Source organism: Artibeus jamaicensis, unplaced genomic scaffold (genome assembly GCF_021234435.1).
Source record: "Artibeus jamaicensis isolate MK-2021 breed Jamaican fruit bat unplaced genomic scaffold, CSHL_Jam_final contig_76, whole genome shotgun sequence".
Lineage (NCBI taxonomy): Eukaryota > Metazoa > Chordata > Mammalia > Chiroptera > Phyllostomidae > Artibeus > Artibeus jamaicensis.
Genome location: NW_026521954.1, coordinates 12,375,019 through 12,388,792, shown reverse-complemented (window position 1 = coordinate 12,388,792; position 13,774 = coordinate 12,375,019). Strand labels below are relative to the sequence as shown.

Sequence of the window (13,774 nt, the reverse complement as noted above, 5' to 3'; positions counted from 1 at the left end):
CTATGCTTTAGAAAACCTAATTTTTCCCTTAATCTAGAGTATACCTTATTTTGCCATATATAATGTGTACATTTTTGTCCAAATTTTTCAGGGAAAAATAAGGATGCACATTATACATGGGAAGTACTAATTCTGTATCTGTGTAAATGTTTTAAGTCTTTTATTTATGCTTGTATGGCTTTCTAGAGTTAAAAGTGTAACTCTAGAAAGCAGTAATGACATCTACATGCAAAATAATACCATGGGATATGATAATAGGTTTTGTTTCTAAATATAAATAAGTAAACTTAATTTAAAAATCAAAACAAAAAATTAAAACATTAAGAACTTTGGTGGGGAAGATGTGGGTATACATTATACAGGGGAGCACATTGTACACAGCCAAGTACGGTAGTTCCTCTTTGGTTCACTCATACTACTTACAGCAAATGTGTGTGAGGGGCCAGAGATTAGTGAATCCACAGATATGACATAAATTTTGCTTTGAGGGAGCATATAGTATAAGATAAGATTCAGGTAAGAATTACGTGGCATTGGCTGTTATTACATACAAGGGGCATTTGGCATAGAGGCGAGAGCACTAAGTCTGCCTGGAGGAAGTTGAAAATCTCTTCAGTTGATGTGGTCATTTTTGCTCTCTTGACTTCTCAAACAAGACTGTTAAAAATTGGTCGCATTCATTTTCATCAATGAGATTTTTTTTTAGTGGTATGGTACCGAGATTTTTGCCTAATTTGAGATTGCTAGGCAACAATTACTTGGAAAGAATGGGGTTTGGTTAAATTGGAAATGTAACGAACGCTAAATGTTTTAAAATGTTGCTAATACTTGTGTTGGCTAGAGACAAGTTTTACATTTAGGATTAAGTATGACTTAAAGGAACTAGATCCTTCCTACTCATCTTTTCAAAAATATTTTTTATTTTATTTTATTTTTATTATGTACTGGTTTCAGGTATATAGCTTAGTGGTTAGATAATCATATAATTTACATGATGTCCCCCTTCCTAATCATCTTTAAAACCCTGTATCACCTATGTTTTGTCAATACTGTTGTTCAGTTTTTATATTTGAAGTGCATTTCTCACTTACTAAATTGTCAGCTTTTTATATGAGTCAGGAAAATAGTCCATATCTTTGTAATAAAGAATCATTATTTTATAGTGATTTAAAGAATCAGGCATATTTGTTATTCCTATAAACTCAAGAATATGCATTTGTTTTAAACACACACACCCTTAGTATGGAAACCATTTATAAGACCCGTGCTGAGCGGGAAAGGGGGAGCAAAATCAGCATTCTTTCATGAGAAAGGAGGTTGGTCATATTTTTGATATTATTGTCTGACTATACATAGTAATGAGTCTTATTAGATGGGAGTTCTGCTAAAGAGACATTTTCTCAGCTTGTTGTTTCTGAAAGAAAAATGCATCTTCGTTTGGGCCAGCATGTCCTAAAGTGTGTTCCGTGAAGCGTTCATCATATTCCCTGTGAAGTAGAGGATCTTGTTTTCAAATAAGAGTTGGGAATGGCTGTACTTTACAGTGACAGTGTGTGTCACTATCCTGAAGACTATGAAAAGTCCTAAGAAAACTTTCAGCTTAGCCTGTCCTACTCACATTTTACCAGAGAACCTTTTCCTGCACAAGATCTATTGATATAAATGTGTCTGTTAACATACTGGTTCTCACAGCATTTTCTGAGAAACATAGATTACAGATGGGAAATTCTGGTTCTGACTTCTTTGGGTTTCTTATTCTTGGACTAGAGAATTGTACTAGAAAGCAAAATGTTATACTTCAAATAATCAAATAGTTAAATTCAGTACTCTTTTCATTTTTATTTCATACCACTTCCAGTGATCAAACACTGTTACCACCTGGAAGTATCGTCCACTTTTATAAGAAAGAACTGGCTGATAACTTTTGATTCTTTGGTTACTAAGACTTTGCAATCATAGCTAATTACAATAAAACTTTCATTGTTCTTTTATATGTAGTCTTTGAAATAAATATGTTCAAATACTTTAGCATTAGACAATGATTGTATATTCTGAGGGACCCCAAATATTTTTTTTGGTCATTGTATAATCTGCTCAAATATTTACTTCGGAGCCAAAATAAGCTAAAAGAGTGCAGTACTCTGGTTTAGATATCAATTTTGTAAAACCAGCTGTACGAAAAGTGATCTAACACTGGAAATGTTAGCAAATGGAAAACGGAAATACAGTGCCATTGAACGTTTAGCTGGGCTAAACCTGGACATCACAGAATAGACTTTCTAGAAAATCTTAGCCCAGGACAGGTTTCCTTTTCCCTCTCTGCCCAGACCGCACCCCACGCAGCCGCTCCCGAGTGCCTGAGCATGAGCTTTCTGCCCAGTAGAGAATCAGGTGTCCAGGTGGCCCCTGGATTGCCAGGGAGTCCGGGCCCTGTTGTGCCCAGAGAGTCACACACAAGTTCATGACCTTTAGCATACCATGATCCCATTTGTTAGAAAAGGTTAAGAACATTTTATTTATTATTTTTTAGAGAGAGGAGAAGGGAAGGAGAAAGTGGGAGAGAAACATCAACGTGTGGTTGCCTCTCATGTGTCCCCCACTGGGGACCTGGCCTGCAACCCAGGCATGTGCCCTGCCTGACTGGGAATCGACCCGGCGACCCCCTGCTTCACAGGCCTGTGCTCAATCCACTGAGCTACGCCAGCCAGGGCAGAAAAGGTTAAGAACATTTTAATGTAAGAACCAAAGAAAGCTTTAAGCAAGAAAGTCCAGAAACAGAAAGTAAAACTTTAAGACCAAATAGCAACATGTATTAAATTAGGCCTCCATTATAGTTTTTTTCTAACTTTTTTCCCTTTCCTCTGTTGTTTTACTCTCTTCTGCTTGTTTAAATTATTCTCAGTTGTGATTATTTAAATTTAATAAAAATCAAACCTCCTTTCCCCACCCTTATTATTGAATTATTAAGGTGACACAGGTTGACAAAATGATACAGTTTTCAGGGGCACAATTCTACAACACATCATCTGTTCACTGTACTGTGTGTTTACCACCCCAGTCAAGTCTCCATCCATCACCAGGCATCTCCCCCATACCCTCCAACAGCTCCCTCCACCCCCTGTCCCCCTAGCAATCAGCACAATGTTGTCTGTATCCATGTTTTTTCTCTCCTTTTTTCTTTTTTGCTCAATCCCTCCACCCCTTACTACCCAGAGCTCCCCCAACCACCACCCAGCCCTGCCAGCTGTCAGCCTGCTCTCTATCTATGAGTCTGTCATTATTTGCTTGTTAGTTCATTTTGTTCACTAGATTCCACACATGAATGAAATCATCTGGTACTCCTCTTTCTCTGACTGGCTTATTTCACTCAGCCTAATATTCTCTAGGTCCATCCATTCTGTTGCAAAGGGTTAAGATTTCCCTTTTTTATGGCCAAGTAGTATTCTATTGTATACATGTACAATAGATTTTTTTAACTCTTTTTTTTTTTTTTAATGGGAAGGAAAGGAATTTATTGTTTGTTGAGCACCAACTTTGAACCAGGGAGCTTAGTATTTCACATACAAATCTCATTTTTCAGGATAGGTGTTTTTTTTTTAATAATTATTTTAGTGTTGTTCAATTACAGTTGTCTTCATTTCCCCCCCACTACCCCTTCTTCTACCCCAGCAAAACCTACTTCCCACCCTTGCTTCCACTCTCCTCCTTGGTTTTATCTATGTGTCCTTTATAGTTGTTCCTGAAAACCCTTCCCCTCATTATCCCCTCCCACCTCCTCTCTGTTTACTGTCAAATTGTTCTTAATTTCTATTTTGCTTACTTTTTGTTGTTGTTGTTGATTATGTTCCAGCTAAAGGTGAGATCATATGGTATTTGTCCCTCACCTCCTGGCTTGTTCCACTTAGCATAATGCTCTCCAGTTCTATCCATGCTGTTGCAAAGGGTAGGAGCTCCTTTCTCTCTGCTGCATAAATTCCATTGTATAAATGTACCACAGTTTTTTGATCCACTTATTTACTGATGGGCACTTAGGTTGCTTTTAGCACTTCGCTATTGTAAATTGTGCTGCTATGACAATTGGGGTGCAAAGGTTCTTTTGGATTGGTGTTTCAGGGTTCTTAGGATATAATCCCAGCAGAATTGCCAAGTGGAATTGCCAGGTCAAAAGGCAGTTCCATTCTTAGTTTTTGGAGGAAATTCCATACTGTTTTCCATAGTGGCTGTACCAGTCTGCATTCCCAGCTTTTTTAACTCTTGATATAATCCTAAAGAGTAATAAATTGAAAATATGATTAATAAAAAGAGAGAAGGAATGGTATAGCCAGAGAAGTTTTCCTCTGAAGTAGCACAAAAGGGCTCCACTGCTGCCGCTACCGCCGCCAGGGCTTGAAAACAAACTAGCAAAGGATGCACAGGGCAGGGGGGCATAGGGGGTGCAGGGCTGCCCACGGGAAGGGCTGGCCCAGCAGGGGAGTCGTGGGGGCCACAGGGACTTGCATTGGCACATGGGCACACACGCACCAGCACAGCAGCGGGTGCCATTCTGATCCTGGCGGACCATTTCCTTTCTCTGTGGTCCTCTCTGACCCTTAGCTTCCTCATCTGTTACATGGGAATTGTAGTGCTCTTTCTATAGGATTATTAACTTACATCATCATCATCACTGGTGACAACACCAGCCCTTGTCTATTGAGTCCTAATGTTCAACAGAAGAAAGCATCTTATGTAACCACCCTATACTAAAGGGCAGCCCATTCTAGGTGCTTGGCACCCTCTGAGGTGGGCAGAAACTAAGTGCTTATTCCCAATATCACAACTAGCAAGTGGCAAAGCTCAGTCTTGAATTCAAATAGCAGGCTCCCTCTAAACCTGGTGCACTTGACTACCACAGACACCACCACCTGTTCATTAGAATGGTGGTGGTAGGGGTTCCACAAGCAGACAGACATTCTTTACCCAGAGAGACAAAAAGCCCACACCAACAGGGAGCGAGAGGCTGCTCCCAGGTCTGGGTTGAGGGTGAGGACTCTGGAAGTGGTTCAGAATGGTCTGTTCTGGTTCTGGGGTATGGAGCTCATGTCCGTGGGAAGGCACTGAGCCCTGGAGTCCCATAGGGGAGGGGGACCCAGCATTCCTGCTGGATTGCAGTTTCTGTACTTGAAACCGAACTTGAATCTGAAGCTCAGTCAGAGAGGTCTCAAGCTTGCGCTAGGAGGAGCAGTTCCAAAGTTGAGTTTGGGGGCTGCGTTTTGGAGTACACTGGAGCTGGAAGGTTCTTGAGCCACATGTTGGACGCAAATTTTGGAGCTGTGGGGATTTGAAACCAGGGGTGTGGGTGCCGTGAAGGTTCAGAGCCAGACTGAAGGGAGCAGTGAAGTCCCTGGAGCTGTTTGAAATGAATGTTCTAGAATTGAAAAAAAGAAAAAACTAGCACAAAAGAAAATTAAAATGTCAGTGAACTTAAAATAATTTTATCACTATTGCATTTAAAGCGCAGTGAGATATATGAGATCTAAATTTGGAAAAATGAAATAATGTACAAAGATTTGAAAATAGCTGATGTGTTAAAGGACTATGTTGTTTGTTGCATAAAAAACTAATGGTTTTTAGAACTACTTACTAGACAGCTTTAGTTTTACTGTTTAAAGTGTTGCATGTTGGCCCACCCATATCTTTTCAGTCAGAATTTCTTGTTTATATCCAGATAACTTGAATTCTATTTTTGCTACATATTCAGGAGTTTATTTGTTATTTGTATGAGCATACCACAAATAATAAATTCTGATATGAATTTAATTTAATGTGGTGCCTGTTATTGAAATAATTTTAAATTTGGCCAATTAATTTTAAAGCATAGGTTAAATATTCTTCACATGCCTCTTTAATACAAGGGGCTTTTTTCAGTAATCTTCATTTGAATCAAATGTTGTAAGTAGTGTTTAAGGAGAGTTTTATATCAATATTTTGGTTGATTTTATCACTATACTTTTATACCCATTAATTACTTGGCTGTTTTCTTCACTAAATCACCATTTGACTTAGGTGAACTTAGGTTTACTTCTATTTTTAACTAAAGTACATCTGAAATTATGTTCAGAAATTAAACCAGTATATTTTTTCAATTTGCCAATTATGTTAAATAATGTCAGACTATTACCAAAAAGGTTAACTAAGTGCTGTTGTAGAATCTAACAAATCCAATTAACCGCTCCTCCGTTCTCCTTCCCAGTGGTGGGGAGAGGGAGGAGGGAAGGAGGTTGAGAGCCTGAGTCTCTCTGGGAGGCGGTGAAGAGCTGAAAGTTCTCCCTCTCAATTTTATAATTCCTTGTTGTTTGTTTTGACCTGATTTTTAAAATACCTTTTATAGAGATATGACACAATTGCTGAAAGGGACACATATCATAAGTATACAGATCAGTGGATTTTTACAAAGTGGACACACTTGTGTGACCTCCAACCAGATCAAGAAGAAAATACTGCCAGCATCCCAAAAGCACTTTAGGCGCGCTTTCAGACTCTGCCTCCCCCACCCCTTCGTGCCTTGGGGAGCCACTCTCCTGGCTCCTGATGTCACAAGTTAGCTTTGCCTATTTTTGTACTTTATAGATGTGAAATCATACAGTGCGTACTCTTTCGTATTGTGTGCAGTTATATCATTCTTTCTCTTTGCTGTATGAATATACCGCCTTTATTCATTCTGTTCTGGACCATCTGAGTTGTTTCCACTTTTTGGTTATCATCAATAGTTTTGCTGTGAATATTTTTGCATATATCTCTTGATATATATGTGTATGTATTAGTTTTATACCTGTGAATGAATTGCTAATTTGTCATAGGATATGCCTATATACAGTGTTAGTAAGCCAAATAGTTTTCCAAAGTGGTTGTACTAGTTTACACCCGCACTGCCTTTGTATGAGAAGTTTGTGTGCTCCATTTCATTTGCATTTCTCATTGTCGGCCTTTTTCACATCAGTCGTTGTATCGGCTGTGTATTTCACACAGTTTTAATCACACACCTCTGTGACTAATCCAGTCGAGCACCTTTTCATGTTTGCTGGTCTTTTGGATCTCCTCTTTTGTAAAAAACCTGTTCAAATCTTTTGCCTATTTGTGTCCATTGTCTTTTTCTAATTGACTTACTGGGAGTTCTTTATGTGTTCTGGATACAAGTCCTTTGCTGGATGTGTATATTGTAAATACATTTCCCACGCTGTGACTTTCAGTGCTTTTCACTTTCAATGGTGTCTTCTGATGAACAAAAGCTTTTAAATTTTCATTTGGTTTAGTTTATGAGTCTTTTTTTATTGATTTGGTATTTTAGAAAGAAATCTTTGCTTTTTTCATATAATCTTTTTAAATACCATTCTATAGTGGAACTTTAACCAATGTAATATTAAGGCTTCTAAAATTAGATTTGCTTTATGGGTGGATTAGAGTGGAAGTCGGACTTTGCAAATGAAGCTGTCAACATGGTGTTTTCACTGGGGTGTAACTGACACGCACTGTTGTATTAGTTTCAGATGCACAACATACTAAGCCAGTGTTAGGGTACACTGCTGCCTGACCACTGCATCATCACCGCAGAGCCCTGTGGGCCTTCTTCCTTCAGATAAGAACTTTCGAGATTTACTCTCATAGCAGCTTTCAAATGTGCAATACACTATTAACTGCTGTCACCGTGCTTTACATGACACGCCCAGGATTTATTTATTTTACAACTGGAATTTTTTACCTTTTGACTCCCTTCACCCATTTTGCCCCCATCTCCACCCTGACATCTGCCAGTCACCCCAAATTTTGCCTTTTTTGGGGGGGGAAAGATGAATGGGCAGAAAGATTTTTGTGTTTTGAGAAGATACTCTGTTTTATTTTAACAAAGGAAAATTAGTTTGTCAATTATTTTCTTCTGACTAAATGTACTTTTTAAATTTCTACAAACTTTAAACAACTTAGAAAAAGGATTTTATGCATATAAATAGAAATATTATAGTTTTCTACAGAGCCATGCAGCTTAAAATGTAATTAAAAGTATCAATATCAGAAAAATTATACCCATTATTGTTTTAAGTGTGGCTGTTCATATTTATGTTTAATAATTTTATTTTCTTTGATCACTTCTAGAACTTTTTGAAAATGAGCATGTACGTATTGGGCACAAAGGTAAGCTTTTGATTATATTTATCGTAATTTCTGAAAATGAGAGAGCCCTAAGTAAATGTCTGTGTTGTGTACCTCCAGCTGAGATGTAATCTTTGAAAACCAAAAACCTAAGAAGGGAGAAATATTTAACTACATAATACTTCAACGGGAATCTTTCAGACGAGGGGAAGTGCATCATTCTGGCTTCATCAGTGAGTGTCAGAGGAAGAGGCACACAGATGGTTCGCTAAAAGGAAATAAATGCAGACACACATTCTTCAAGGATGTTAGCCTAATCCATGCAGCAGTAGAATTTAATTTCAAAATCACAGAGGCAGGTTCCCTCTCCGATGCGCCCACACACTTCTCATTAGTGTTAATGGAAATATGCCCTGGCCTGAGGAGAAAATGTAACCGTCGCGCTGTTTGTAATGAAAGACTTAATAACTGAAGCAGCTCCTAGTGTTCTGGGAAGTAATTATTTCCCATCTTCTGAAGATTTTTTTCTTTGTTTTTATAAATGCTGTTTTATCTTTGAAATGTGAACTACAAATAAGTCTGTGTCAGAATGAACCTTCTGTGGCAATTATATTGTCATATTCTAAACTGATACAATTTTTCAAAGTCATATGTAATTTAAAAACTTCATTTGTATGATTTGGTATCTTCGTTAAACACAATTGGAAATTAAAATGTTTTCTTTTTAAAATTTTATATCCCTTTGTTTGGTTTGGTTTTATCATTTTCACTTAATATAAGATTTTCCCCTTTTCTTCTAAAAAGAAAATATGAGAAAACAGTGCTGTTTGACAAATGTCAGTGGTTGTCTTGTATGTCTGTTTTGTTTGGTTTGGTTTTTTTGGAAAAAGGGGCTTTATTTCCAGACTTAACTCGTATTTTCATGAAAGAAAATAAAAGTGAAAATGAAAGCCAAAGTATAATATATTGATTTCATGAACTTGATTGCTCATGAATAATTTTTGGCCTTCTTAAAATGTTAGCAGATCTTTTTTGTTTTCTTTAAAAAAAAAATCCCTGTTTTCTGTTTTTGGCAGAAAACTAAAAAGTCATCTTAGAGATTGGATATCTCACATTTTTTATAATTCTTAGCCAAAGAAACATTTCAAATACCATAGTAATTCCAACATTCATGACTTACTAGAATATGCACAAGAAACTAAGGGTTTCTGTAGGTATGACTTCACTTGATCTGGAATCCAAACAGTGTTACGCATGTGCAGCCCTGGTTTCAGGTCCGCGCAGCCGCAGTTAAAGCGAAGCGGTCTCCTGGTTAGCAGCCACCGCCTTCGCTAGGCCGCGCCTAGCGGGCAGGCCGGAAAATAGGGCCGGTCAAAATGCGGAGCGCGGAAGGAGGCTGTCACGGCAGAGGTAAATACGTTAGCCAGAAAGACGGGATGTTAGCTACCCCGAGGCTTTTAAATGAAAGACTCCAGTGTTATTTCTTAAATTGCCGTGTGTCTAATGAGACTTCAATGGACTGTCGCCAGTGCTCGCAGAACAGGACAGCGCGGCCGCGCAGCAGTACGTGCGACAGGGCAGCCCCACGGCGCTGCGAGCGGAGCTGTGGGGCCTCATCCTCAACGTGTCCAGCCGGCCCGAGGTGAGGAGAAGGCAGGACTAGCCCGAGTCACCTACTGGTATTTATTTTACAAAGACAAATGATCTAAAATGGAAGTACTTTCGGTTTTTAGTCTAATATTTACCGACTTTTTTGTTTTTAAAATCACTACAGTTTTGAGTCGAACACAAGATTAACATAATTCAGTCACCATGCTTAACGTAGAAATTTTTGTTATGAATGGCTGGGGTGAACTTCCAGTAACAACAAAACAATCAGTAAAATTAAGAAATGGAGTCTGCCGATTCAGATCGTGAAGGCGCGTGGTAGCAATGGGATGTTAGAATCGGTAGAAGTAAGGACGGGCAGCTCAGTGTAAGTAAATGGGCACTTTGTCATTGCAGGGACTTTTTATTTGTGATCCTCAAATAAAGAGAGAGAGAGAGACATCAGTGCGAGAAGGGAACGTGGATCTCGTTCCCTTCCATATGCGCCCCAACCAGGGATCAAACCCATAAACTTGGGGCATGGGACGGTGCTGCAACCAGCTGAGCAGCCTAGCCAGGGCTACAGTTACTTTAGAAATATGTACTATTTTTACGGTTTTAAAAGTTGACAGATTATGTGGGAATATTATTTTAAAATAAAAACATTTTATTTTAGGAAATATAATGAATATGAAGAGAAATCACCAACAAACAGTAATAGATTTGATAAAGAAAAATTACAGAAGACATTGTTTTGAAATATTTTTAGTGGGGACTTTTTTTCTTGTAAGTCATTCACTTAAATATTTTAATAAATGCAAACTAGTTGTTCCCTAGCCTAGTGGTTAAAAGCATGGGTATTAGAATTATGTAGTCCTGGTTTCAACTCCTAGCTCTCCCAACTTACTTGAAATATGTCATTGAGTGAGTTACTTAAATTTTTTTCAAACCTCAATTATACTTAAACCTAAGTAATACTATTTATACCCCAGAGTGGTTGGGAGAATTAAATGAAATAATGCTTTTGAGTCCTTTAACACACTACATTAGTGGTTACCATTAATAGTAGTAATAATAATTACATATTGCATGTAATTATGTTAGAAATTAATTATAATCTATAATCAGTTTTTAAGAAGTGAGATTATTATCATTATAAAAACTACATCTCTGACCTTCATAAGTTACGTACGCATGCATGTGTGTGTTTTAAACCTACGTCTGTGAACAACGCTGCCAAAAATAACCTGCTTCTTTTTGAAAGAGTAAAGTTTGTGATGCATTTCAGAGCCGTTTTAGACCAAATGATATTGTCAGTTTTGCGTGATGATGCTTAGAAGTAACAGTTAAAAAAATAGATTTGAGTGTGTGTTGGGCCATTTTGTAAGTGTATCAGCTCTTGTGGAAGTGGTCGTAACTCTCGTCCTGCTCTCCTTGGGTAGGTGACCTGCCCCCTTCCTAGATCAGAGGCAAGATCGCAGAGGAACTAACCATTGCCATTTCAGAACAACTTTCCAGAACATTTCTGGAAGTACTACAAACATTAGCATGAAAGTAGTAATCCTAGATAGAAATTGTTTATATAATGATGTAAGCGTTTTTTACACTTGCATCTTGGGAGTGAATAGTCATTGTAATTAATGCAAAATGACAAGTCTGTAAATAGAAATTCATATTTTCAGAAAAGTGATACTGATTTTGTTGAATAAAACAATTTGCATCACTTACACTTTTTTTCAGCTGTAATAGTGTAACCTCAATGAACTATATAGCAGTTCCAAAATAATTGTTGGTGAAATGAGATGAGGGGGAGAATGCTTTTTATCAAGAATATTAAATCAGAGGGTTTTGTTCACTCACTTTTAAATCACTTAAAATGTGCTACACATACAAGTGCAGTCAAAGTTGAGGTGTCAGAGAGATAAATGGAATATTTTACACCCATAAAACAGTTTTTTAAAATTTTACCTCAATAAAAAGACTTTAGATCTAATGCTTTAAGTTCCTGGTAGTTAATTTATTTAGTACTTTCACTAAAACATTATCTAACTTTGATTTTTTTCTCTTACGTGTGTCAATATATGTGTATTTAATAATTATTATTTTTCATATTTTAAAATATTTTGCATAATATAAGCTTGGTAATTCAAAAGAAGACACATTTTTATATTCTTCTAGGGTACTCGTTTACTGATAAAATAGCCAAGACTAAAGGTAACATTTAAGATTTTCTGTAGTGATTCCTTTATGAGATTCTTCATTTTACCTGGGTCCTCAGCAATGTTTGACCTTGATTTTCCTGATGACCTTACCTAATCTTCAGAGTGCCTGCTTTTGACCTCCACTCTTTCCAACCATACCGAAATGCCCTCCTCCTACTGAGAGAAAACAGAAGTCATCATAAGAAACTAATGATGACTAACAAATTAAAATTGAAAAAAATTCTAAAAAAATTTGAAACTAACAAATTCCTCCCACCAGACCTGTAAACTTAATTACATCAGCACTTGTTCTTGCCTCCTCTACTTTTACAGCCAAACATTCCAAAGAAAAGTCTATGGTGGGTGCTCTTACTTCCTTAATCTCATTAATTGCTCACTCTACCATAGTCTGGCAAATGCCCCCTATGACTGGAACAGCCTGAGCCAAGGCAGCTATGCGGCAGATACTCATCTTTTCCCCAGACGACCCTGTACAACAACTCTTGCTTGTTTGAGGAACTGTCTCCAGGAAGAATCACACAGATTGGTGTGTGCTAATGGAGCCAAGCAGTTATGGATATGGGAGAAAACCAGGGCTAAAGTACCTGAGACATGAATGGAAAGATTTGGAGGAACACAGGGGTCAGCTAAAGCAATGAGATGATATTTCCATCTCTCTTTAACACAACTACTACCCACTATATTCATTTTCTTTAACCTTTACTTTGAGTGCCCTAACCTGATGCTGGATTATATTCTCAAGTCCCTCCTTCCTCTTTCCTTCCCTTCCTCCTCCCACCTTTTTCATTTCCCCCCTTTTTCTCTCCTTTCTATCCTCCCTCTCTTCTTTCTATTTCTTATTCTCTATTAGATTAAACATCCTAGTTTTATCACTGTAGAAAATTAATCAGATTTTATATTATGGAACCATATTCTAATATAAAAAAAATGACGTCTTTCATATGCTTATATGACTACTTTTACTACCAGTAAATCATCAGGGATAACCATCCCTGGGATGACTACTAGTAAAAGTAGTAAGTATGTTTAAGCTTTTTATTTTATAATAATTTGTGTATAAAACAACTATGGGATATATATATATATATGTATGTATATATATATGTGTGTGTGTGTATATATATATGTGTGTGTATATATGTGAAATACTACTCAGGTATGAAAAAGAAAATTTTACACTTTGTGGCAGTATGGAGGGGCCTGAGAACATTATGCTAAGTGAAATAAGTCAGTTAGAGAAAGACAAATACCATATAATCTCATTCATATGTGGAATCTAATGAACAGACTGAATTAAGAAGCAAAATAGAGAGACTCATAGATAGAGAACAGGATGACAGCTGTAGGGGTGTGTTTAACAGGGAGGGATTTAGGGCAAAGGACTCATGGGCACAGATGACAGAGTGGTGATTGCAGGGGGAAGATGGATATAAGGGGGTAGATGTAATAGAAAAAATGAAATAAAATGCTTGAGTCTTTTAAAATGTCAAAATGAAGTTAGCTATGTATTTGTTTCTTGATTAAAAATTATGTTTATTGTCTTGCTAACTTAATACTGTTTTCTTTAGCCATGCAGAAGCTTTTTATTTTGATGAGATCCCATTTGTTTATTCTTTCCTTTACATTCCTTACTCTAGGGGACATATCAGTAAAGAAGTTGCTGCGTGAAATATCTGAGATTTTCTTGCCAATGTTCTCCTCTAGGACTTTAATGGTGTCACGACTTACATTTAAGTCTTTTATCCACCTTGAATTTATTTTGGTGTATGGTGTAAGTTGGTGCTCAAGTTTCATTTTTTTGCACGTAGCTGTCCAGTTCTCCCAACACCATTTGTTGAAGAGGC

At 37.3% G+C, this 13,774-nt stretch overlaps 1 protein-coding gene across 6 annotated transcripts in view; it reads left to right on the top strand.

Annotated features, from left to right (window-relative positions):
• Positions 1–13,774, top strand: part of TBC1D19 (TBC1 domain family member 19) — a 117,144-nt gene that overhangs the window by 55,182 nt on the left and 48,188 nt on the right. For all 6 annotated transcript variants that reach the window (XM_037156734.2, XM_037156733.2, XM_037156732.2 and 3 more), the window contains 2 exons: positions 8,125–8,163; positions 9,651–9,763. In XM_037156734.2, coding sequence (XP_037012629.1) covers positions 8,125–8,163; positions 9,651–9,763 — 152 coding nt within the window. The remainder of the gene's footprint in view (positions 1–8,124; positions 8,164–9,650; positions 9,764–13,774) is intronic.